The sequence below is a fragment of the Mirounga angustirostris genome, unplaced genomic scaffold (genome assembly GCF_029215605.1).
Source record: "Mirounga angustirostris isolate CCGP_5_RB_7025 unplaced genomic scaffold, mMirAng1.0.hap1 SCAF_12, whole genome shotgun sequence".
Lineage (NCBI taxonomy): Eukaryota > Metazoa > Chordata > Mammalia > Carnivora > Phocidae > Mirounga > Mirounga angustirostris.
In genome coordinates, this window is record NW_026991720.1 from 46,060,021 (window position 1) to 46,086,794 (window position 26,774).

At 44.3% G+C, this 26,774-nt stretch overlaps 1 protein-coding gene across 2 annotated transcripts in view; it reads right to left on the reverse strand.

Moving 5' to 3' along the window:
- Positions 1-26,774, reverse strand: part of WIPF3 (WAS/WASL interacting protein family member 3) — an 83,268-nt gene that overhangs the window by 20,026 nt on the left and 36,468 nt on the right. For both annotated transcript variants that reach the window (XM_054505246.2, XM_054505247.2), the window contains exons 3-4: positions 6,332-6,464; positions 4,118-4,249 (exon numbers count right to left, since the gene is read on the reverse strand). In XM_054505246.2, coding sequence (XP_054361221.1) covers positions 4,118-4,249; positions 6,332-6,464 — 265 coding nt within the window. The remainder of the gene's footprint in view (positions 1-4,117; positions 4,250-6,331; positions 6,465-26,774) is intronic.

Sequence of the window (26,774 nt, forward strand, 5' to 3'; positions counted from 1 at the left end):
TCCTCTCCCCGTTTACTAAAGCATGGAAGTTCTGCGATCATTGCATCACTGTCCACCCAGGAGGCATGCTAAAATACCCCTTGCAAACAACTACAGTGCTCTCCCGAATGGAATTCCGGGGAATCCGTCTTTTCCTGTTCTCCCACCCTTATATTTTATTACCCCTCTGAAAACATGTGGAGAACACGTGAAAAGATGGTTGCTTCTCCTATCTACAGCTTCCCGGGTGTTGCAGAATAAAAAACACAGCTTTCAAATCAGGTTATAAACCCCAGCATCTGGTGGCGGTTCTGAGCTTTTCAGCTGATGAGTCTCCAGTTGTGTTTACCCAACCAGGTGCAAGATCGTACCCCGGAGGACTTGATGCCGAAAGCCAGGCCAATCAAAGTGAGGTGTGGCGGAGGGGACGCTGGGGCTGAAATTCAGTGGGCAGGATGGCAGCATCTGGCCTTCCCCAGGGATGGCCCTCATCTGGCTAAGAGGTGACAGTTCTTGGCAGCACTACTCATTGCAAGTCTCAGCTACGGAATGGCTGCTCTTGGGGCAGGGCGGTAATGTCGCCATTCCTCTGTGGAGGGTTTTCTTTGCGGCCGTTCCAGAAGAGACAATGTCTTCCACTCTGTCTGACTTGATTTCCCTTGGGATCAGCTGGCTGACCGTGACCAGGAGGGAAGGCCCCCCACCTGGCCTTTCCAAGAACAGGACCGACCTACCACCCGCAACTCTAACGTTAGACATTTTATGTGAGGTTTAGGGCAGGTGTCAGGCTCAGAGATTCCTGCCTCCAAGCCTGTTTCCATAGTCCACGAGATGAAGATGGAGGACCAAGGCAGTCCCTAACAAGGCGATGCCTCCCTATATGCCTACTCGCTCCATGAACTTTAAAGGGCTAACAAGTTTGAGGAGCAGGATCAGCCCCTGAGTAACCACTGCAGACTTTTGAAGTGACTGAGGACACACCATGTACCCAAGACTCAAAAACTCTTAGAATGAGTCAGTTAAAAGTGCAGAAGCTTCTGTTTACTAAGCAGCCAAGCAAATGAGAAGTGGGCAAACCTATTTTTCCTATGACATGAACAGCAGAGGCCAGGTAGGCACAAGTCCTCATTTGGCTTACGCTCATGCCCACTCCAGGATGCGGCAGAGGGCTGGCAGCACGCGTTTCAGGTGAGACCCACAGACAGAGGAACTAACTGTGTCAAGTGCAGGCCAGGAAGCCCGGTAGCACGGGGCCAGCGGACAGAGCCAAGGGAAGGAAGTGCCAAGGGAAGGGAGGAGGCTTTCCTTCATAACACAAATGCTAACCCTAGAAATCCAAGGAGAAACACAAAAGGAGACCACAAAGCAGGTGGGGAAAGGCCAGCTCGAGTGCATCAAGAGCCTGAGGGTTATCAAAAGATGAAATACGTCTTCTTCCTTTAATCTGTGTATGTTTCCAGAAGACCTTAGACTGCATGGATGTCTCATTACACATTCCATAGAACTGAGTAGTGTTACTCATCCTATCTTATTTTATTTTAAAGATTTTATTAATTAATTAATTTATTTATTTGAGAGAGAGTGAGAGAGAGAGAGAGAGGGAGAGAGAATGAATTGGGGGAAGGACAGAATGGGGGAGGGAGAACCAGACTCCCTGGTAAGTGGGGAGCCCTACACCCGGTGATCCCAGGCCAATCCCAGGACCCTGGGATCATGACCTGAGCTGAAGTCACATACTTAACTGACTGAAGCACCCAGACGCCCCCATCTTATTTTTAATTATCACTCCTTCAGAATGCTAAGCCAGGATGACATTATGACTTTTGAAGACATTTTATGGCTGCATTGCTGTAAAGACAAATATAATCTTTGACTCTGAAAGTTCATGTTTTTTTTTCTGATTTAAAAAGATACCCAAACATTTTCATGGACCGCCAGAAGTACTGTGAGCACTAGCCTCTGTGCTTTCTGGGCCTAATGGCTCTAAGCAACCATGCTACCCACTCCCACATTCCATTCAACAAATATTTACTGAGCACCTACTATGCGTCAGGCATTTTTAAGGCAGTGAGAAAAACATAGTTCCTGCCTTTGCAGAGCTTACATTTAGAGGGAGAAGACAGAAATAAACAAATAAACCAGTAAATATATGTCAGATGGTGGTAAGTAATACAAGGAAACTAAAGGTAGAGGGGATAGGGAGTAAGGGAGTGAGGGTGATATTTTATATGGGTTGATGAATAAAGCCTCACTGATAGGTTGATCAGGTGCCCCTTGAACAGAGACCTGAAGGAAGGGAGAGAATGAGCCACGTGGACAGCTGAGGAAGAGTGTTTCCGGTCAAGGGAGCAGTCAGTGCAAGGGCCCTATGGCAGCAATATGCCTGGTGTGTGCAGGAACAGCAAGGAGGGCCAGGTGGCTGGAAGGGAGGGTGTATGCTAGCAAGAGTCAGGTAGGCAACAACATGAGAGAGGGAGCAAAGGCGGAAGTCCTTTTCTCTGAATGACAGGAAGCTGATGGAAGGAGAGAGAGGACAGCCATGGTCTGTCTTACTCTGACATGGCACCCAGTCCATGCATCTATTTATTGGCTCTGTCCTTGAGCTACCATCCTGTAGCAGGCATCATCAGCCACTGCATTATGGATTTCCATCTCCTCTACAGAAATTAATCCTTGTTTAACAGAGTGGCTCAAGCATCGGACATTTGTGTCCTAGTGTTGACAGACAGGAATGCAGACGAGCTGGCTTCCTTTGGCTGGTCCTTGTTAAAACTGACTGGGGGCTATTTCTCCTACCTGTACTTCAGTGAAGAGAAACTAGTGGACATTTTATATCACACAGGATGTTTATTTGATACCACTCAGGAATTTTGAAAAAGAAGGCGGCACTGGGAAATGCCAACCCTCTTTGCTAAACCCTTAGCAAAAAAAGAGGAAATGCAATGGCCTCTGAGAAGGTTCAGATTGGATCTCAAAGCATCCTAGAGCTCTTATCTTTGCTGGACTTTATCAGTAGGAGACAGCAGCAAATGCACCCCATTATGTCAAACAGCCACAGAGCCATTGAAAAGGTTAGCAAACCCCATGGCAGAAGATTGTATACCAGCAATGTTTGGGGCTCGATATTCCCTGATTAATGCAATTCTTGGAGTTTATTTCAGCTTGCTGGCTAAAGAGAACAATAATAGGAAAAACCCTTCTATTACACATAATTAATATATATTTGCCCAATTTTAATGTGATACTTTCAAAATATCTGATACCCACTAACACACAAATGACTGCAGTAGATTGGCTGAAGAAATGGCCTTGATTATCCACTCACTCCTGATTCCGTAATCTTTGAAATGCGATTTTGCCAGTCCTCCCATCAAGAAGTGAGGTGTCTTTTCCCACCCTTGTTTCCGAGTTGGTCCTGTGACTTGGACAAGAGGATGTGGTAGGAAGTAATATTGTGCCAACTCCAAGACTAAGCCTTAAGAGACTTTATATACTTCTGTCCTCTCTGTTGGAACCCTGCCACCAACAGCAAAAACAATCCCAAATAGTCTGCTAGACATTGAGAGACCATATTGATGTGTCAGGCCAGTCATCTCCGCTGAGGCACCAAAGATAAAAGAAATACAAGATTAGCAAAAGCCATCTGACCAAGCTGTACGTACCAGAGGGAGCCTAGCTGAGACCACCCTAAATTGCCAACCACAGAACTATAAGCTAGATACATAGTCGTTTAAGGTCCCTAAGTTTTAGGGTATTTTGTTATGTATAATAACGAAATACCCTACTGATAACAATACCCAACTGATAAGAATGACTGATACATTACAGTGACATCACTAAGATTTTTCTAAAGTGCTTTATACCTTTTGTCTGTACTTTGCAGTCTGGGCCCCAATCACACCACTGCTAAACACTACACACTGTGGCAAGTCATTCTTCAATTATTACAATGGGATGATTTAAACAGGATGATGATTTATGGATACTTCCAGGGCATGCGCCCAAATCCGAGATCTCCTGCTATACAACTTTTCACTAAAAACGTGTCACAGTCCTCATGGCTCACAAGCATTGCCCAGTTGGTTTGACACATGAGGAGCAAACGATCACGAGGTAGCCAGTCTGAATTCTCTCTTACCTGCCACATCCCTCTGGCCGGCTGGTCTCAACACAGGAAAGCCACCAGCAAACAGGTCTCCCAGGCTTGGGGGTGTGCTTCCACCTCGAGAGTTTGCAGACCCTCCTCCTTCTTTGTTGATTCCTTTAGAACCTTTGCAGAGAAGAGGCAAGTAAATGAGGACTTGCGAGCAGAGCTGAGCAGCCCGTTCTAAGCCCGGGGCAGTGATCCAACAGCGCCTGGGGCAGCCTTCCCATCCTCCCACCTCCAGCCTTACCCTTCCAGTGGGCATCTTTCCCAAACCCCTCTGCCTGGTCACCCCGCAGACTCATGTGCTCACGCCTGTCTGCTACTCTCTGTGGACCTACCCAGGAACCGATGACCATCGGTAGCTGAGCACCCTGAAAAGTGACCCAAACAAAGGGACCTAAATGCTGCCATTCCCCAGATGCCTGTGAGGGAACTGGCAGCACCTTTCAAATGAGAACACCCAAAATAGGTGGAGTGCTGGCCCTATTTTCAACTCGACTGTTGCTGTGGGAGGCTCAGACAGAGAAAACCCACAGATTTAGTTCAGTCAGTAATTGTAACTTCTTGTCCACAGAGTCTGGCCCAGGACTGCAAGCAGGAAGTGAAGGTCTGCAATGATTGGTGCTTTGGCATTTTCCTTCTCAGTCTCCCCAGCATTTACTCCCTACACCCCGCACCCTCCCCTGCGTCTTTCCTTCTATAGAAGAGAAAGCTTGCGAAACCCTGGGGGAGAGGTGTCACTAATTCTAGCCTTCCAGGTGGGTGTGATGACCAACTCCATTCAATGAGAAGACATTCGGCTTAGACAAGAATTTCTAGCAAGAAATGTTCACAGCCTGAAGCTAACTTGCACAGAGGAATCAGGGCACAGTGCCCACTGGTGGATGAATACATTTAGATTATTCTGAGTATTAATATATATTACCTCTCCACTGGAATGATTAGGGAGTGAGTATTCCAATCAAATGGGTTTATCTGGTAATTGGGCTTAACCAATTAGTGGGTCTAACTGGAAACGAATTTTTATTGCAATTGTTGAAAATATTTCTTAAAATGATTTATCTATCCCTGTATACTAAAATATATAATTACAGATACTAGATACAATTATATTTTTAGGACTATCTTTGAGAATTACCATCATGTGCATCATTGAAAACTATATGAAGACAGATGACATTGATAAATAGTTCTGCATAGATTATTTCAACCTTCGGCAATCTTGACCAAAAAAAAAAAAAAAAAAAAAAGCAGGTATTACTACCTCCCCCATTTTGTAGATGAGCGGACCGAATCTCTGAGAAGTTCCCAGATGCGCCTGGTAGCAGACTCGGGACTCAGCCTGGGTCATGTGACCCAAGCACAGGGCCCCTCTTACTCTGTACGTAGAAAGCTGCAGTCATGGGATCCTATGAGAGAATTCTGAATACATCTTTTTTCCTAGCTAACACAAAAATTTGGCATACTTTAATGTTGAGACTTTAATTTTTCTCTGAGGACTAGGTGGATGCAGGGTAAGCGATCTTTAGAAGGTATCTCACCGTGGATGAACACAGAGTGGAATATCCAGACGATGGAATATTAGTCAGCAATAAAGAGTAAAGACCTGTAGTGTGTACTACAGCATGGATGAACTCTGAAAACATTATGCTAAGTGAAGGAGCCAGGCACAAAAGGCCACATATTGTATGATTCCATTCACATGAATATCCCCAGGAGGCAAATCCACAGAGACCAGCTGCCAGGGACTGGGGGAGGGGCGGAATGGGGAGTGACATGTAATGGGCGTGGGGTCTCCTTCTGGGGTGACGAAAATGTTCTGAAACTAGACCGAGGTGATGGCTGTAACCACCTTGTGAATGACAAATGCCACTGAAATGGACACTTTAAATGGCTAAAATGGTGAATTTTATATTATGTGTGTTTTGTCACAATGTAAAAAAAGTATCCCACCATGTTTTTGCTTGTTTGTTTGTTTAGCATTCGAACAGTGGTAGAAGATATGCTCTAAACCATCTGTAGACCTGGAAAGGAGCTCTGACTCTCTCACTCACGTGGCCCATACATCATGCAAGTCTGCGAAGGCCCAAAGTGCGTCCTGGGTAACTAGTGTTGCCCCTGCCCTGAGCAAGTCAGCGGTGCCTAGCTGAGCCCCACATGGCCTGCCCCTGACTCACGGCAGGCCCGGCCCAGCTGCTCACTTACTCTCAATCTGTGGGGCACTGCGGTCATTGATCTGGGTGACTTTCCGTAGGCGAGTTCCTTGCTGGATATCAGCCAACAGTGCACTCCGATCTTTGGGGTCTGCCTTTCTCAAGCTGGAAATGTCTGTACCTACCTGTAAGGGAACAAGAGGGATGTGAGTATAACCACATACAGTATCATAATCTCCTTTTTGTTAGTACAACTTCCTTGTGTCCCACTCCCTTCTGCCTACGAAAGTCTTTCAATTTGTACAGCTCCTGGGGGCTCTTTTCTGTTAGATGGGCTTTCTATCTCTTTTCTCTGTTAGATGGGCTGCTGCCCGATTTCATGACTCACTGAATAAAATCAGATCTTTAAAATTTACTCAGTTGAATTTTGTTTTTAAACATTTCCGCTGTAGCTTGGGCTGATATGGTAGGGGTGCCCATGGGATCGCAGAACCAGGGAGCACTAGACAGAACGGATGCAGCTTGGCGGCAAATAAGGGGAAGGGGAGGACTGCACTGGGAGACACAACCAGGAGGAAACACAGAAGGTTTATACCATGTGCACGGAGACCTGGTTAAACAGTTCTCAAAGCCAGAAATACTTCCTAGCACCTGCTGTATAGGAGGTACCATGTGTCTTTAGTTTTCAGCTGAAATATCATGACTTCAGAGGCTTTTTCTAACCCTCCAGTCTAAGGAAGGCCCCCCAGTGTTCTCTCTTCGGGTACCATCTTCCTTGTTCCTCTGCAATTCTTATCACCTTGTATCAATTTATCTTTCCTTGTGGAAAATGGCCATTCGCGGTTACGAGTTTAAGGTTCACCACCCACACAGGACTCTGTCAGGAAAAAGATATTATTCGTTTTGTTCACAAATGCATTTCTTTTTTTATCTTTCTTTTTTTTTTTTAAAGATTTTATTTATTTATTTGACAGAGAGAGAGACAGCGAGAGAGGGAACACAAGCAGGGGGAGTGGGAGAGGGAGAAGCAGGGGGAGTAGGAGAGGGAGAAGCAGGCTTCCCGCCGAGCGGGGAGCCCCATGTGGGGCTCGATCCCAGGACCCTGAGATCACGACCTGAGCCGAAGGCAGACGCTTAACGACTGAGCCACCCAGGCGCCCCACAAATGCATTTCTAGAGAGAGTAACAGGACCTGTCCGCAGATAGGCATATCTGCAGTGACTACCAGACGAATGAAGGAGTGAGTGAACTAGACCCCGGGTGTATAGAATACACTGGCCTTGCCTTCAAGGGCATGCGTGCGTGCCAGGAAGACGCGACGCACGTGCATGGAATTAAGCCACTACATAATGCGGCACATGACGTAAGTCCTACAGAGAGGAAAGCCACCAAGGGTTCAGAAATGGCCATATTCGTCAGGCCACAAGGAAGATACGAGACTTTAAGACGGTCCTCGAAGTATAGATAAGATTTACAAATCCTTGCTCTGGCCATTTCTGTTCAGAAAAGGACAATTCAGCTTTGTCGACTATAAGGTCAGAGACTCTCCCGTGTCACAGGCTAGAAACAAGGGCAATTGCGGTTTTAGCTAAAGTGTACTAAGAGTGCATTTCTACTGGCTGACTCTACTGCATGGTAAGGCATCTTCCGCAGGCTCTGAAGGGCATACGCTTCTTGTTGCCTGGAAACAAGCCTTTTGAACCCTTGAGGGGGGCTCATGGACCATGGTCAATAATAGAGCAATCAGCAAAGGGCCCCAACCCTAATGATTACCTGGTTTTTAGAATGCATTATTAATGCACACGTACAACAGGGAATTTCTCATACAACATGCTTTTATTAAAAAGTCTCTCTATATAAACAATATCAATAAATAATTTTATTTTATTTTATTTTTTTTTTTTTTTAAAGATTTTATTTATTTATTTGAGAGAGAGAATGAGAGACAGAGAGCACGAGAGGGAAGAGGGTCAGAGGGAGAAGCAGACCCCCAGCTGAGCAGGGAGCCCGATGCGGGACTCGATCCCGGGACTCCAGGATCATGACCTGAGCCGAAGGCAGTCGCTTAACCAACTGAGCCACCCAGGTGCCCCAATAAATAATTTTAAACTGCAAAGTTTTAAGATCTTTAAAGTCTCTCATTTTATTTATAAGTAGTTAATGACAAGAATAAAGAGCCAACAGAAATATCATGACTCTAGTCAAGAGGGTATAAACATTTTTGCAAAAATCTAGCATTACAATCTCAGACATGTACTATGGTCAGGGATTAGAGGGACAGAGTGCTTTGTAGCTTTCTTCCTAGTTACAAGATAAATCACACACTGAATTATGATGATAGTCATGGTGCAACTCAGGTGATAGCCTTGGGGAAGGCAAAGGTTAGAACGGTGCGTTCTTCTGCTTAAAGAAGCAGCTTGACCCATGAACAAACCTTATAGCTAATAATCCTGGGGTGGGAGTGGGTCATCTCATCGAATTTAAACTTGACTGTTTATTACCGAAATGTATCCCCTACTCCCCAAACTTGCCCATCCCAAGCTTTTTAGGTGAGGGCTATGAAGAAGGTTATATGTCCTTGGGCTAATTATTTTGAGTACCTACTTAGCACAGGCCTCAATAGGTTCTTGACGATTCCACATCACAGATGTGTAGATAAACATCTTCCAAATCAGCAGGAGGATACGGCAAGTCATATCACGTGTACATGCTGCAGTTCAATTTGCTGGACTAAATTTAATATTCCTTCTTTGACTTCTTGGCTTCCTTTCCCGCTGCACTTGTTGGCCCTGATGACTTTCCACTAGAGGGCTCTCCCTCCCCTGATACTGAGATGGTATCAGTCAAGCCTCTCCTTCGAGGTCAAGAACCAGTAACTTCAGGGCTAGGGTGACCCTAGATATTTAGGCTGAATGGGCTTTGTACAAAAGGACATCTAAGGACATATCCATTTGCACACTGAAAACTGTATTACACTGTGACAGTCTTTTCTACTCCACCTGCAATATTTTTTAACAGTTCACTCATAATTTGCTTTCTTAAAAAACCCCAAGAAGTCTTGTTACTGTGGTTACAAGGGTACAGAAACAGAAAAGAGATTTCCAGATATTCACTCGTTCTTTTATTCTATGCAAATCCTGGTTACTAGCAACGTCACGAAAAGTATAATCAACAGAGAAAAAGCCACTCCTAGACACTTCTCCTGTGGTAATATATCCACTAAACATGCCTCCCTCACGGTGTGTGCACGTGCGTGTGCAAACACACACACACACTCACTCAGCAAACCAAAACATTACTTCCACGTTTGTTCTTGTTCTTTCTCCACATTGCTATTGAGTGTGACAACCTGTTGAGTCGCACATACACCTTTTGTGGACTCAGTTTCCCCATAGTGAGCTCCAAATGGAATAGCTTGGCTCCCAAAAAGATGCAAAGCAGCAGAAGAGCAATGCAAATGAACCCACCCTGAGCCATCCAAAGGCTGAAGAACTGAAGTGAACCAGTGAGATCACAAAGACAAAAACTGACGGACAGTTCTAACAGAGCCAAGGGTGGTGAAGGGTCTGTTCTCCCATCCTGATAAATCAGAAAAGCTTTCGCATGTCCCTTTGTCATCCCAGCAAATGAGCTGATCCGGGTTCGGTGTGGTTGGGGGTGGGGGGCGGGGAATGGCAGTCCAGCCCAGAAACGCATGTCCTGCTGTTTGTCACGCTGCCATTATATGCCATTCCTGCATCTGATTCATACTGATTTCTGTGAGAAACATTAGTAAAAAAAAAATCCAGTCGGTTAATCCAAATCTAGCAGGTTGTTCGTCTCAAGGATGATCTAAACCCTACCATCTTCATACAATTTCAGCTTTGCAGCTTCTGAAAGGTACATTCTCCAATGGGGCTGTTAAACCTAAAATTAATTCTCAGGTTTCCAGGCACACAGCCTGCTCATTCCCTTGGCCCTCAGCCCACTCCTGCCTTCCACACTTGGGGGCAGACAGCTCTCAGCAGCCAGGGTACTTGGATTTCAGGACCAAACCTGAGTCCCCAGGCCAGCCTGAATAGCACTGCCTCCCCCGGCCACTACCAGCTTGCGGGAGGAGAACACGGGGAGCCTGGGATATGAAACACAGACAGGAAGTATTTTCAGAGAAAACTGACACAATGTTCCCTACACCCCAAATGTGCTTAAGTGAGACTGTTCCAGAATGAAGGATACTGGGGTCTAACAGTGTTAGGTCTCATTTTCAGAAATCCAACTATGCAATTAAAATCCACAGCAAAAAGAACAGACCCTATAACCTCCTTTTCTATAGCCTGGTTTCCTGAACAACTGCACACAGACCGTGACGTTCCCTTGAGAACCCAGCCACCTCCCACAGAGCCACTTCCTTTACCAGGAGGGTGAAAGCGGCACAACGGGCCCAAAATGGAGCCACCTGCCCCTCCAAGACAGCAAACCAAGACTTAATTTTAGTTTCAGCTGCTCCCGGGAGTGACCTTTACCCAGTCAATCTGGGTTGACCCCACCAGCACTAGTGAGATAATTTGTGTGACTGACCCCTGCCCTTCACCTTGTCTGAAATACTCTTTTCTTTTATGACTTCCCTCTCCCACCCACTTTCTGCCTTTATTTATTTATTTTTTAAGATTTTATTTATCTATTTGAGAGAGAACACGAGCAGGAGGAGGGGCAGAAGGAGAAGCTAGGTCCCTGCTGAGCAGGGAGCCCAGTGTGGGGCTCGATCCCAGGACCCTGAGATCATGACCTCAACTGAAGGCAGGCACTTAACCCACTGGGCCACCCAGGCGCCCCCCGCCCCTTTCTGCTTTTAAAAACCTTCCATTTGGGGCGCCTGGGTGGCTCAGTGGGTTAAGTGTCTGCCTTCGGCTGGGGTCATGATCCCAGGGTCCTGGGATCAAGCCCCGCGTCAGGCTCCCTGCTCAGCAGGGGAGTCTGCATCTCCCTCTGCCCCTCCCCCTGCTTTCTCTCTCTCTCTGTCAAATAAATAAATAAAAATCTTAAAAAAACACAAAAACCTTCCATTTGGTACGGCTCCTCAGACCTCCCTTCTATTTGCTAGATGGGATGATCCTCGATTCCTGAACTGTTGAATAAAGTCTATTAGATCTTTAAGTTTACCCAGCTGAATTTTGTGTTTTAACAGACGGCAAAGCAGAATTAGGGCCCTTTCGTTGGAGCTCTAGGTGTGTCTGTTTCCTATGCTCTACACCCTCAGAGAAGTCCATCCCCTGGAGTAATCTCCTCCCCTGGAATGACTGGCTACCGTCTGCGGGCAGCTACCTCCTTGCCCAAGGGCCGGGAGGCTATCTCAGACCTTCCCTCTTCCTCATTCCCTACAGATAGCCAATCACAGACTCCTATTGATTCTTCCTGAGTGATTTCTCCAGAATCTGGCTCCTTTTCTGCAAAGCTGACTCAATGCAGGTGGTGGGGTTCAGCACAGGCTGCTTCCAAATATACCATTTGGGCATACTGATTATTTTGAATTAAAGTTACATAAGAAACAGCCAATGCAAGGACACTGACTATCCTTTGTCCCCCTGTTAGTGGGAAAGAAATTTCCTATATGAAAAGTAACCCCTTGTACCAGGAGGAAAGGAGACATTCTTAGCCCCAGAGATAGGAATTCAAGGCCGAGAGGGCTGTATAAACAAACCTTGTTACTTCTTTGCTAATTTAATATTCCAAACCCAAACTTCTTTGTCTTCTCAATACTTTAAAAAACCAAATTTTTTTTTTTTTTTTGAGAGAGAGAGAGGGAGAGCATGCGCGGGGTGGGGGGAAAGGGGTAGAGGGAGAGGAAGAGAGAGAATCTTAAGGATCTCACGACCCTGAGATCTTGACCTGAGTTGAAATCAAGAGTCAGCCACTTAAACCAACGGAGCCCCACAGGCACCAATGTCTTGTCAACTCTTTACAAACTTAATTGTTTCTTTGTCTAAAAGGTCTAAAAGCTGCCTGCTTTGGTCACTTCTTTGAGTCTCCTATTTCTATGAGCTCCTATACATACAAAATACATTTTTTCTCCTGTTACTCTGTCTTTCGTCAATTTAATTATCAGACCAGCCAAAGAACCAACTGGGGGAAAAAGGGAAAACTTTCCCCCCACGCCCCACAGGCCACAATCACCTTGGGATTCCATCACCTGGCCTTCATGCCTCCCATCTTCTTGCTCTCCTCCACTCGGCTCTCAGAATGACCTGTATAGGGCCGTATCACCTGTCATGTCCCTCCCCACCATAAAACTTTCTGCTGGCTCCTCACTGCCCTCAGGAGCAAGTTCAAATCCCTGCACACAGTGCAAGGCCCTCTACTTCTCAGGCATTCTATGCTGGAGCTCACTTCTGGACCTTAGCTGGAGGTAATCTCTTCTGCTCTTTTTATAGTTGTCTCTTGGATCAGACTTCCAGTCCTGGAAGGCCAGGTAAAGAGCCCTTTCTTGTTCCTAGAGCAACATGTTCGCCCTTAGCAGAGCACCTGCCACCCAGATCATGTCACTCTGCTCAAAACTTGCAGTGTTTGTTTTTCCATCTCACTTGGGATAAAAAATGCAAAGCCCTCCCTAATATGGTCTGCTGGGCTTAACTGTACTTCCGTATGCTACCCTGAGTTTACCTATCAATGCCAGCATTTTTCTACCCACACCAGTGTTATAAAGCAGTTCCACTGTATGGCAGTCCCTCCCTAACTACAAGCTGTAGTTGTGGGTACTCATTTTTAGCAATACTGAGAATTTTGATTTTAATATGAATTCCCAAGTCTCTTCAGTAGGGAATAATCAGAAGAAAACGGAAGAATATAGGCTGGGAATGGAAAGAGCAGCAATAAAGAAATACAGAGAAAGAAGGATCTGACGTGGGTATAAACAGGGACCATGGGTGGGTTTTAGAGGCAGGGATTAGGCTTAACTCTGCCAGAGCCTTGAATTTAAAAAGGCGGTCTACTGATGGATAGTGGATTGGACACTGGACAAAAGCACACCATTAAATTCATGTGATAGTTATTTTATCTGCACCATAGCAAAATGAATTTGTAAGTAGTTCACAGAAACTGCTGGAGAGAGGGACCCTGAAAAGAGGGCAAATAGAAATCAGCAGGGCAAACCTGTTTGGCTATTAATATGACTCAATAATATGTAAGATTTGAGTGTTGACTCTACGCCATTGGATCAGGAGTTGGGGATACGGTATGGGCAAGACTGTGAGGATCCTGTTCTCAGGGACTGTATCTATGTGTGTGTTTATGTGTGTGTCTCTCTCTCTATGTATATATGTGGTGTATACATGGATTGCACACATGTACATATACACATACAGGGATCCTCTGCTGTTTGAAAGTTCATGTTATTTCACTTTTACAAAATACCTACATTAGCACCTATTTTTACTAAACACAAGAAACCAGAAAAGGATTTTTGCTTTTGCAAAAAAAGGCAAAAAGCGAAAATAGCGTTCAGCATTTGTTTGGCAGTGAGCCTTGCAGAGGCAGCCTGGCTCCGGAGCGAGAGTAGCGCCACCAAGCTCCTCGCCGAGAAGTACGCTCAGCATCTTAGCATCCATCTTAGCATCTTAGCATCCCACAGAACTGTATCTGTGGGCATCTGTGCTCTATCTCGATTTATTTTGTGCACCTGTTAGCAAGATGTGCCCTAAGGTACCAGAAAAGCCTGAGAGTGGTTATATTTTGGGTTTGGGAATGCTCAAAGTGGTTCTATATAAATTGATGGTAATAGCTTCCTCGATTTACAACATTTTGACTTACAAAAGGCTTCCTAGGAACTCTACTGTCAGATAGTGGGGTAAACCTGCATTCCTTGTTATTGATTTTTCTGGACCTGAGCCTCTGAACTGGTCTCCACAACTAGGATCCCAATGTATCTTCAAGGCTGCCCTCAGATAACTGTATTGGAGGCACCCATTGTCTGACTCTCCTCAAAATGCTTCAGTGACTCTCCATTCTGTACCAAATCAAGGAATCTAGTGATAATTTCCCAAGGAATCTTTCAACCTTTTTTGGTATTTCTTGATGAGTTAAAACTGCTCCGGATGTCTCCCGTGTTTCTTTTCCCCTTCTAAGCCTATGCTCACGCGTTTGCCTCTTCTGGGAATGCTCCCCTGGCCCCAGCCCTGCCTACCAGCCCAACCTTTTACTTCTCTTTCAAGCTCTACATCAAAAACTGTTTACTTTACAAAATCTTTTTTCTTTTGAACTTCTTCAAATTAATTTTTTCCTTATATGATCCACACACCTCCTCCAAAGCACACTGTAATTCTCTACAGCACTACTCAGGTCTTTCAAATATTAAAGTTTTTATATGCTGTTCTTTCTGCTTATTTATTTATCTTTACTCTGGGATTCCCTTCATATGACGTTCTAGAAAAGGCAAAACTAGAGATAAGGTAAACATATCAGGCATTCTTTGGAGCAGGGAGGTTCAATCAGTGAAACACTTCCCAAGATACTTCAATGACAGGCAACTGCCGCTATGCATTTGCCAAAAGCCATAAAACTTTATAGCATAAACAGTAAACCTTATGCACATGAATAAAAATAATCACTTAGGAAGTTGCTATCTCCCAGGAAAGAATGCAGAATGTACAAAATTATCAAACCGTGTTACAAACGAATGAAATGATCTCACTGCACCCTGTGTGAGAAAAAGATACGGATACATGTAAATTTATAAATGAGTCAAAACTTTTGAGAATTAAGGCAAAGGAATTGCACAGAAACCCTGGGCTCTGTATGATCCTATTATTTCCCACAGAGGCACTGGCTTACAATTCTGAAACTGCTATCCAGGTATTCAGGTGTCCTGGAATGGGGACAATTCGTAGGTGACAAATGGTGGCTGTAAGGCATCTCGTTGTTGGAGTAGGAGGTTAAGGATAAGCGAGAAGAAAAAATCCAAAGGCCCAGATGAACAGGCAGTCATCAGGAGGCACAGGACGTGGTTCCCTTTGGAGAGAGTGTCGCCAGAGTTTGCGCTGGCAAAAACTTGAGTCTCCGAATTCCCAGTCATGGTGCTCATGGCAGTGCCCTGCCCGGTGGTTGTCTCCTTCCTCAAAGCCAGGTCAACAGTCCCCAAATTAAAAAATAAAAATATCCAGCTCCAGAGTTCCTGCCACATCCTGCTAAGCTCTTCAGGTCCCAGGGGCAGTTCTTGAAACTCTGGAAATCTGGGGTCCATGTCGTGGCTACATCGACAGACCTCCGTTCCAGCTACTGGAGAGCAGCGCCATGAAACTCGCCCAACCTCCTCATCTGGACACCTCATGTTTGGTCAGAGAAGTTCAAGACTTGAGTTCCAGGTGCTTCCCCCACCCCCTTTCCCCAGAGAAAAGCATCCTATCACCACAGTTTAAGGTTCTTTTGAGGTAGATCCAGATTTAATTACAAAAGAGCTAAAAGGCCAACCGTCATTTCTCTGGAAAGTGAGATCATTTCCCCTTATTTTTGAGTGGAAATTCTTAACATGCAAAAACTAAGCCATTCCACTTTTATGTTATTTTATTTTTTAAAGATTTTATTTATTTATTTGACAGAGAGAGACACAGTGAGAGCAGGAACACAAGCAGGGGGAGTGGGAGAGGGAGAAGCAAGCTTCCCGCCGAGCAGGGAGCCCGATGGGGGGCTCGATCCCAGGACCCTGGGATCATGACCTGAGCCCAAGGCAGATGCTTAATGACTGAGCCACTCAGGTGCCCGCCATTCCACTTTTAATAACCAGCATATCCAGCCTTTTTTTTTTTTTTTAAGTCTACGAGCAATCTATCAGTATTTTATTAAAATGAACTTTGTGTAAACCTTAGCCCCTGGGTCTTTGACATCTATCTGCTCTGACAAAATATGCAGGCGTGGGAAGAGAAGCTGCTGTCTTGAAGGTTATGCCACAGTCCTGATTCCTCAGGCTGTCTTCACACTTTTTCACCTCTGGTCACCCTGTCCCTAGAGATGGGAATTCGGTTCTTCTCTCCTTCTCTCTTTTTCAATGATGCCAATATTCCCAGGCTTTTAAGACTAAAATTTAAATGAGGAGAAAACCTGAGTTATAACCTATGCTGGGCCTGGAAAGAATAACCTTGTAAACTAAAAAAAAAAAAAAAAAAAAAAAAAGGCCAGCATTAGGAGTCAAGGGCTTGGCCACTAGGAATTGCTAATAAATAAAACATAGTTTGAACAGTGTCTCAAAAACTGGCTGAGGTTTCATATCTTCCATTTTTGTTAGACAAAAATTTACTACCAAAAAGAAACATGCTCTCATCCCAGCAGATTAATCTGCAAACTAATGAAATAACACTACTGTCAATTGCAGCATGACTATTTCTGTTAAAGGCTTTGTCTCATTTCCCCGAGCTGACCCCTAGGATTCCTTCCTCTCTTTCATTTCAAATAACCAGCTTTTCCTGAGACTTGGTTCCTTCTTTTTACTCTACGATGCACAGAAATGATTCTGGAGTCTAGGTACAGAGGCTGTGACATGCAAAGGCTGAGGACAATGACGAGAGCAATAAGACAAAGAGAGCAATAAGACAAAGAGATGGGAAGGCATTCGTGTGTGTCAGGCACTGTTCCGAGTACTCGATGTGTCTGAGCTCACATAGGGGGCACTTGAACAACCAGCCCCATGATGGATGTACTAGTTATGAGTATTATGTCCACTTTACAGATGAGCTTCAGAGGGGAAGCGTGCTGTTCATTGCTAGTGAGGGGAGAGCAGAAAGGTGAGGCCAGGCAAGTAAGTTCAGGGTCCCTCTGTCACCATGCTGGACAGCCTCTTGGTAATGACATCACCTGGGAAAATAGTGCAGGCAAAAACCCAGGAATACATGGCCAGCCCGTAGCTGGGTGGGGCAATGGTCTGATTATCCTCTGGCTTGGGACCATGGTAACTGTTGCTTCACAAGGAGGGTGACAGCCAGAGCAGGAAGGAGGGGCAGTGAAGGGGTATCAGAAGGAAAAGGATGGGAGGATGTTGCTGTTGAGATGGCTGGGGCCCAAGGAGCTAAGTGCTAGCTAGGCCTTTGCCAGGGCCAGCAAGGACAGCCAGAGCTGAATGACGGACTCTGAGACCAGTCTGATTAGTGCCTCAAACGTGAGCCAGCAGCCATCTTGGCAGGAAGAGGACTGAAAACACTTAAAATGGAAACTGCAGAGAGTAACCCTAGCTCTGAGGCTGATACCCTCAACTGTAAACAGCTTGTACCTGAAACTCCCTCGTCAGGTAACATGGAACCTCCCTCGGGGCAACCATGATGGCCCACCTCTTTCTTTCCAAGTGTCAGCCCCCTATTCTCCTTTTACACCTCCCTGCTCGCTGCAGGGCACAAGGCAGGGTTTTCAGAGTATGGCCTCCCTTTTTCGACTCTGAAATAGATTAAGATTTTGAACATTGCTCAAATAGGAAAGGACAAAAAAGCAACAAAAATAACCAAGAGGGGGAAATTCCAAAATTTCTAGAAAGCTCAAGATGTTCCCAAAGTATTGTACCTATTATAGATGATAATGTAAATGGATCTCGACTTTCTTTGCTCATAGTCACTTTTCTAGGTCCCTAGAGGCCAGTGGAAGCCTCTGGATCTGGATGTGGATTGGATCCTATTAAGTCTACTAAAAGAATCTTACATCTGGATCTGGTGATACTCTCATCCTTCCAGAACCTGCTTCCACACCTCTCTGGTTAGCCCCTAGGATGCCAGACCTGGGTGCTTCGTGCATGTGCTCTATAGTTCTGTCATCACCCTGGGACCTCACTCTAGTTCTGGGCCCTGTTGATGAAGAGTGGAACGCCCTATCTGGCAACTAAGGGATCCTTCTTTGGCCTGCAGGTGATTCTCTGCACCCTGCCTGATATCTCTGTGGTCCATGCCGCTCACATCCTTTGTTTTTCCTTGGGCCACTTCTTTTATGCTGTTGGGCTGCTAAAAGCATCTTCAATGGCCAGTTGGCAAGAAGGTAGTATGGTATAGTGGGAAAAGCTACGCTCAAGGGTCAGTTTTACAATTTACAGTTCTGTTCTGGCTGAGTTAACACTTAAGGGAGCATCTGAGTCCAGTCTGCCAGTGGCTAAGTGGTCTTGATAGAGTGAGTCACCCAAGGAGGAAACCATTAGCCTTCTATCAGTGGGAGACAGCCCTTCCTTACTTAAAAATGAGGATTCCAGAGTCTCTTCACCTTGAACGGAATCCTGGATCCACCATTTATTAGTGGCATAACTTTGGCAAGTTACCTTACCTCAACTAGGCTCAACCATTGGTTTTTGACAAAGCTGGAAAGGTAATTTAATGGAGAAAGGATAGTCTTCAACAAATAGTGCTGGAACAACTGGACATCCACATGCAAAAAAATGAAACTAAACCTTATATATAGATTAGTCTAAACCGGATCATAGCTCTAAATGCAAACTCTAAAATGATCACATTTTTAGAAAAAAAACAGAGGAGAAATCTTTGTGACCCGGAGGTAGACAAAAAGTTCTTAGGAAAGGCATCAAAAGCACCACCCATTACAAAAAATGACCAAATTGGACTTGATCAAAAATTTAAAACTTTCATTTTGGAAAAGACACTGTTAAGAGGATAAAAGACAAGCTACAGATTGGGACAAAATATTTTCAAATTGCCTATGCAGCAGAGGACTTGTATCCGGAGTATCTAAAGAATTCTCAAAGCTCAACAGTAAGAAAATAAAAACCCCAGTTTTAAAAAAAGGGCACAAGACTTAAACAGATATTTTACCAAGGAGGATATATAAATATAAATATATACATATGGCAAAACATGAAAAGATGTTCAATGTCATTAGCCATTAGGGAAATACAGATTTAAACCATGATGAGACACCTCCTCACAGCTGTTAGAATGGCTACATAGAACAAAACCAAACCAAACTCTGATAGTGCCAGACGCTGATGAGAATGAGGAGCAACTGGAATGCTCACACACTATTGACGGGACTGAGTAGAGGTATAGCCACTTGAGCAAACAGTCTGGCAGTTTCACATAAAGGTAAGCATACACTTAACATATGATCCTTACTGCTAGGGATCTGCCCTAGAGAAAAAGACTTATGTTCATTCAAAAAGCTTGTAAATGAATGTTTAGATCATGTTTATTCATAATCATCAAGAATTGAGAACACCCCAAATGTCTGTCAGTGGGTGAATGGATTTAAACTTTCTTTTTAAGATTTTATTTATTTATTTATTTATTTAGAGTGCATGCAAGTGGGGGGAGGGGTAGAGGGAGAAGGAAAGAGAGAATCTCAAGCAGACTCCGCGCTGAGCTTGGAGTCTGACACAGGGCTCCATCTCATAACCTTGAGATCATGACCTGAGCCAAAATCAAGAGTGCGGATGCTTAACTGACTGAACCACCCAGGTGCCCCTGGATTTAAACTTTAAAATACTACCCAGCAATAGCACAATAAAAAGGAACTAAAAAGGAAGAACGCTTGATGGTACACAATTTGGATGAATATCAAATGCATTATGCTAAATGAAGAAACTAGTTTCATAAAATTACATACTGTATGATTATATTTATAGGATGTTCTGGAAAAAGCAAAGCTGTAATGACAGAGACTAGCTCACAGGCTGCTAGGGGTTAGGGATAGGGGAGGTTGGGACTACAAAGGGGTAGCAGCAGGGAGTTTTCTGGGTGATGGAACCATACTGTATCCTGATTGTGGTCAGGGTTAAACAATTTCTATGTGTGTTGTAATCTAGAGAGGTGTTACCCTCTCCTAAAGAAAAGTCAATCATGTTATATGTTACTGTAAAAATAAAAACAAAATTAAAAATGCAGCTGAGAAAATTTGGGAAATGGAAGAGAGAAAAAAGATGGGACTAAAGAGTCTAGGCACCAATGACCTCATTTCACAAAACAGAGGGAGTTCAAGCACAATGTCAAATGCTGACCAAAGGCAACAGAGGTTTAAGTATATTCTTTAAAGTTACAAAGTGTGATGGTAAATTTATGTGTCAATTGGCTGTGCTAAGGGGTGCCCATTTAGCTGGGGAAAACATTATTTCTGGGTGTGTGTTCCAGGGTGTTTCTGGAAGAGATTAGCATTTGAATTGATAGACTGAGTAAAGATTGCCCTCACTATGCAGGTGGGCATTATGCAATTAGCTGAGGGCTGGAATAGAACAAAAAGACAGGGGAAGGGCCAATTTGCCCTGCGCTTGAGCTGAGACATCTGTCTTCTCCTGACCTTGGACACTGGCATTCCTGGTCCTCAGGCCTTCGAACTCAGAATGAATTATACCACCAGCTTCACTGGTTTTCCAGCCTGCAGATGGGAAATTGTGACTCTCAGCCTCCATAATCGTATAAGCCAATCTCTATAATAAATCTCCTCAAAAATATATCCTATTGGTAAAAAACATGTATCTCCTATCGGTTCTGTTTCTCTAGAGAACCCTGACTAATACACAAGGTAATGACCAAAGGAAGTACAAATAATGCCACTAATATCAAAAACAAAGAAGACGGTGGGGAAGGGGAGGTAAGGGGTAATAGAAGGGAGCTAAATTCTCATCTCTCGTAACAGTAAGTCAATAGATGACTTCTCAATGTAACAAATAAATAAGAGTGTTGGTATATTATTTAGAGATTGTAATTTAAACTCAACACATCCCAAACAAACAGACTACGTCCCCCACCCATAGAGTGAGCACCATTAAAATGCTCAAACTATACTCAGACTCAACACTGCTGCTCTTCTGTTATCATTGACTTTCTGTACTAGCTCATTTCTTAACCATGGGCATGTATTAGTTTGACGTGCCCACTGGGCTGCTCACCAAATGCTGATTTCTGTTCATTTGCAGAACAGAGGTAACATATCCTGAGGGCAACAAGTGACCAGGTCCTGCCCAGCCCAAGTGACCATGCTTGTCTACTACCCCAGGGTCTCTCTGACCCTTCACTTTATGGCCCTAGAGTGAGTCTTTTACAATATGAGTCAATTTGAACACCCAGAAACAACCACGTCTGACATTTCTTCTAAGAAGGAAGGCTGACATTTCCCCCAGCCTCAACTGAGTTGCGAACTGTCTAGTCTGGATGTATGCGGGGCCTTCGTAGAACAAAGTGGGTGGGCCAGGAGGTACTGTTGGCAAAGAAGCGAACATGAACATGTCCTGGGAAGAAGAAACCACTCTGAGTTACAATCCCCAGGGGACCTGTGGAAACCACGGAGTGCCCGAATAATATCCCTCTCCCATTTCAGCAACCACGCCAGGCTCTCCTCCATCAAGTACTTCCTGAAAACCCTCGTGGGTCTTTCATCTGCCCGATCTTTGCCTAATACAGTCCTGTAATTACAAACATTTACAGCTTACAAGCCTTTCTATATCTTTTTTTTAAAGATTTTATTTATTTGACAGAGCGAGCACAAGCAGGGGGAGTGGCAGGCAGAGGGAGAGGGAGAAGCAGGCTCCCCACTGAGCAGGGAGCCTGATGTGGGGCTCGATCCCAGATCCCAGGACCCTGGGATCATGATCTGAGCCGAAGGCAGACGCTTAACCAACTAAGCCACCCAGGTGCCCCAAGCCTTTCTATATCTATTACGATGTGTGCTTCCCAGCAACCCTGAGGGGTAAATGTGAATGCCTTCCTTTTTCACCATTTAAACCTAGTGACTGCTGTATGCCAGGAATTCAATTCGTTTTGTTTGACTTTACTGACTATAAAGCACAACATTGTGGTCCAAGGTTTCCTACAAAGACAGCCTCAAGTTGCTGCTCTTTCAGAGGACAATATCTAAAATGAATAAACAATAAACAAATAATATCTAAAATAAATAAATGACAATTGGGGCGCCTGGGTGGCTCAGTCGTTAAGCATCTGCCTTTGGCTCAGGTCATGATCCCAGGCTCCCGGGATGGAGCCCCGCATCGGGCTCCCTGCTCAGCGGGGAGCCTGCTTCTCCCTCTCCCACTCCCCCTGCTTGTGTTCTCTCTCTGTGTGTGTCTCTCTCTGTCAAATAAATAAATAAAGTCTTTTAAAAAATAAAATAAAATAAATGACAATCAGCAAGTGGCATAAAATATGACACTAACAGGTCAAAATTAAAAAAAAAGGAAATAAGGCAGGAAGGCAGAATTAAGACCATCTGGCCTTCACTCCCCACCTTCTTTCTTATATATATAGTTAAACCTCTTTTGTAAAGTTCTATTTCTTTTATTAAGATATTTGTTACATTTACATGTATATGGACAAAAAGCCAAATGTAAGTAAATTTAGGAAATTATCTCCATGCCATAATCTGTAAGAAAAGTATAAACCCTTCTTGTTCTTCTAGCTTTGTCAAAATGAGGCTTAGTGCTCTCACTCATTCAGCAACAAAAAAATCATGGAGCATCTCCTCTGGGCAGGAACAGAGCAGAGGGGAAGCCAGATACTTCTACATATTACTGGCTGGATAAGACTCAGAAATGTGCTAGCAGAGCAGAAACACCTGGAATCTACTCAATCCACCTCTGGCCCTTGCTGGCATTTACGCAACATAGACAGGTCACTTCAGAATGTGCTGAATTTGTGGTCCCAGGCCTATGTTTCTGCTGCTGAACATCTCCATGTAAGCGTTCCACTAGCACCTTAAACTCAACACATCCAAAAGGAACTCATTCTTTCCCCATTTCATGCACTTCTTCCCCAAGTGTGTGCATGTGAGCGCACGTGCACACATACACACTCACAACTGCACTCCTGTTACACCTCTTGTGATATGAATCTCAGCACTATCCTCTGAGTCACGTAGGCTCAAAGCCAAGAACTCCCTATATCACACTCTTGATATTCTATAGCTGGTCAAATTTGCCTATTACCAACTTTACCTGCAGGACATATTTCTAATTCCTGCTGCCCTTTCTAGTCCCACCACCACATTTTGTGTTCACACTTTGCTTTTCACCTGCACCACTTAACCCATTGCTCCATTCTCAGCAATGGGAGGAGGTCAATCTTCAGGTGTGCAGATGGAGGTGGGAAGTCTGAGAGTTACAAATTTAAACGGTCTCCTGATGGGCCCCTTGCTTTCAAAATCTCCACTCTCTAGTTAAACTTTCATGTGGTTTCTCCAATTTTCTTTACATCTAGATGAGGCATCCAGAGAATCTGGACAAAACTCACTAGGCCTGGTGTTCTAGGCTGTCCAGAATCTGACCACATTCCATGTTTCCACCTCCCACCCCACACGTTTTATATAATGTCTACACCTGCCTGATCCCCCATTCCCTGTATTGGTCATGCACTTGGTATCTCAACGTCAATACCCATGCAATTCTCTCTGCAGGCTCTGCTCTTCTCCAACTCTGCCAACTAAAGTCACATTCATCTTCCAAGGCCTAGCTATGAAGCCTCTCACAGAGAAGCCTATATCACGCCAAGAGTCAGAATTTCAACTCAGAATTTCAACTCTTATCCACTTATTGTACAATAGCCACACATTTTGGCAGTCTAACCTAGATAAGCAGATATCAGCTGGGGGTTCCTGAGCCCTTCAGATCTAGAGGAGACTGGCTCAGAGCCCTTCTTGATGCCCCTGGGAAGCCCAAAGCCTCCCAAGGATTTCTGCAGTTTCAGGGGAAGTTACGTCTCGTGGGCACATATGCTTCCATGTTCCTTCTTTCACACATCCTGTCTCTGCTCTACTCCTTATGGTCTCAGAAACACAAGCCAAAGCCTTCTGTGAGCCTTTCCCCTCTTCCTCCATGCCCCTCAGGAAAACCCCTAAACACCCACACGAATCATTCATGAGCACAGGAGACTTTATTGAAATGTGGGTGGAGAATTGGAGGGCTTTCCATTCTAAGAACCAACACCCCTGCGCTGAGCACTGGCCATCACTGGCCCTCGAATGGCCTTTGCTCATCACACCACGGGAGGATTTCATCTGGCCCAGCATCCCCTTAGTCACCTTCCTCAAACCAGTGTTCTGGCCCCTTCCCCCACCTCCCTTCTGAACTGTTTTTCCCTCTGCCCAGCTACAGATGCATGAAGCAAATCCTTCTCCTTGCTTCGTGTGGTGCAGTGTAGCCATTCTTATTTTTTGCCTCATTCCTACTTTCAAGTTCCACCCTCCCAATCAAGCCCTCCACAGTTTGTCAGGATATGTCCCCCAGACAGGTCCTGCCTTGGGAAGAATTTTGGCATCAGTTGCTAAGATCGCATGTTTCACATCTTGACATACGTCTGTCTGTCTTCCCCAAGTAAGTTCCTTGAGGCAGAAATGATGTCTTCATCAACTGTTCTAGTGCTCAGCACAATGTCTTCTATATAATAAACACTCCAAATATTCACTAAGGTAAAATTAGTTCTTTAATGTGAAAAGTTTGGTGTAAATTTTTTTTTACAAAAGTATTTTTGTCATGAGAATCACAGAAGGGGCCCATCTGAGCTCATGAAGTGTGACTCACACAACATACTCTTATTAATGACACTTCTTGTGTATTTTTAATAAAATGGGGCCACCTCAAACCCTCCCTTAAAAATACAGTAGCATCTGTTTGACAGAACGCCAGGAATTCTAGAGGACAGCAGAAATAAATTGCAAGTCCTGACAGCTGCAGTGAATCGAAATAAGATGTGGGCTTTCACTGTGCTTAATAACTGTCAAAAGTCTTCATGACAATTATGACAGGGAAAGACTTTTGCATAAACTGAACAGACTCAGCATCTGAGGGAATGAATTGTAACAGAATAAAGGGGGAGGGCTATTTTTAGTTCACTTCTCTCAACTGTATTTTTGTCTTACACCTCCTAAAATTAGGCCTCCTGATTGAGGCCATATGTAATCAGAGTGATGTAGGCTGTTGTAACAATTGCTCCTGCAAACTGAGATGTATCTCCAACCACTGTCCTTCCTTTGCACTCCTTGGCATCTCAGTGAGGTCAACCCTGCACCCTAAGGAAGGGGCTACACCCCTGGCTCGAGGAAAAGCCATTTAAAGACCACCCACCTACTGGCTCCCAGGCCAAAGACTGTTCAGATGACAAAGCATCTGGAAGTCACAAGACGCTTTAAGGAAGAGAATATCAATATAGTCAACAAACATCAGCTGCCTTTGATGTTCAGCTATTGCTCTGATCTCTAGTACCTTGAATTCCAGTTTAGGAACCGATAATTCTTGTACAGGCAGAAAATGTGTAAGACCCTGTAAAATATTAGTACATGAACATTTTTTTTTTTTAAATCACATTTAAAAAATGCTACCAATCTTTGGTTATTCTGTTCATTTTAAGTCGCCGTGCCCTCAAAGAGATAGTTTTAAAGATGATGAATTTTTAAACGCAGGATTTAAGACTTGATGAAAAATCTGCTGTTGATTTGGGGGAGGCTCTGCATGTGCAGGGGCAGCAGGTGTAAGAGAATTCTCTGTACTTTCCACTCAATTTTGCTCGGAATCTAAAACTGCTTTTAAAAAGTCAGTTAAAAATAAATCACATCCATACACGGATACATTTCAGATTCCAGGGTTCAAATGGAACTATTTTAAAGAAAATCATAATAGTAAAGCACTCTAGTCATCAAAGTCATGGGGGCCAGGTGGGGTCAAGGAGTGGTGAAGCCCCAGATACAACCATCAATGGCCAACAGCTAGTCCCCAAGAGTTGGAGGCCTGGAAAGTGTGTTTTAGGACTGCATTGGTGGATGCCCTCACAGAGTTTTTTGAATTTTTTTTGTCAACAAGTGAATTAGACAACTGTTCAACCGGAAAAGAAAAACAAACAAACCACAGAGGCCAACTACTGTGAAAAGGGTTTAGGAAAAGTTTGTGGAGGCAGAATTATAAAAAATGCCCGTGTCAACTTTTTTGTGGCATGAGGTGGAACACAGTGAAGTAAGAATCAAGAAAAATAAATTCATTTACTTTTATTTTTCTCAAATTGGAAAAAATGGTGTCATGATTCTTTTTGAAAGAGAAATACCTTGGTTGAGCTTCTTAAGTGCTGGGTTATGAGGGAGCAAAGTTTAACTGCACTATGTGATAGAGCCAGGACAAAAGTGAAGTGAGGGAGGTGCGTAGGGTGCAAAATGAGAAGAGGTGGAAGTTCCCAGAGTGAGCGCCCTGGGTGCTCCCGCTCTGTCTTCTACCTGGTGAGCAAGGCAGCCATTTTAACCCAATCCCTTAATGATGAAGGTCTGTCATCACTCAGTTCTGGCTCAACCTACACTCCTTATTCTCTGCTGCAAGGAATACATATTCCTTCGTATTCTTACCTTTGCATGTGTCTTATCTTAGGGTGAAGACCAATGGGTTTCACTGATTTAGGAATCCCACAGCCTTACATAATTGTTTGTTAAAAAAACAGATGACATTAGAGGGATTTATGCCTATTGACTGGGAGGTTTTAAGACTTACTAATGAGATGTAACAAAAGTAAAAAAAAAAAAAAAAAAAAATCCTCAAACTTCTTATGCTGCCCACGAGGTTCCTACATGACCTGTATCCTGTGCTACCACAA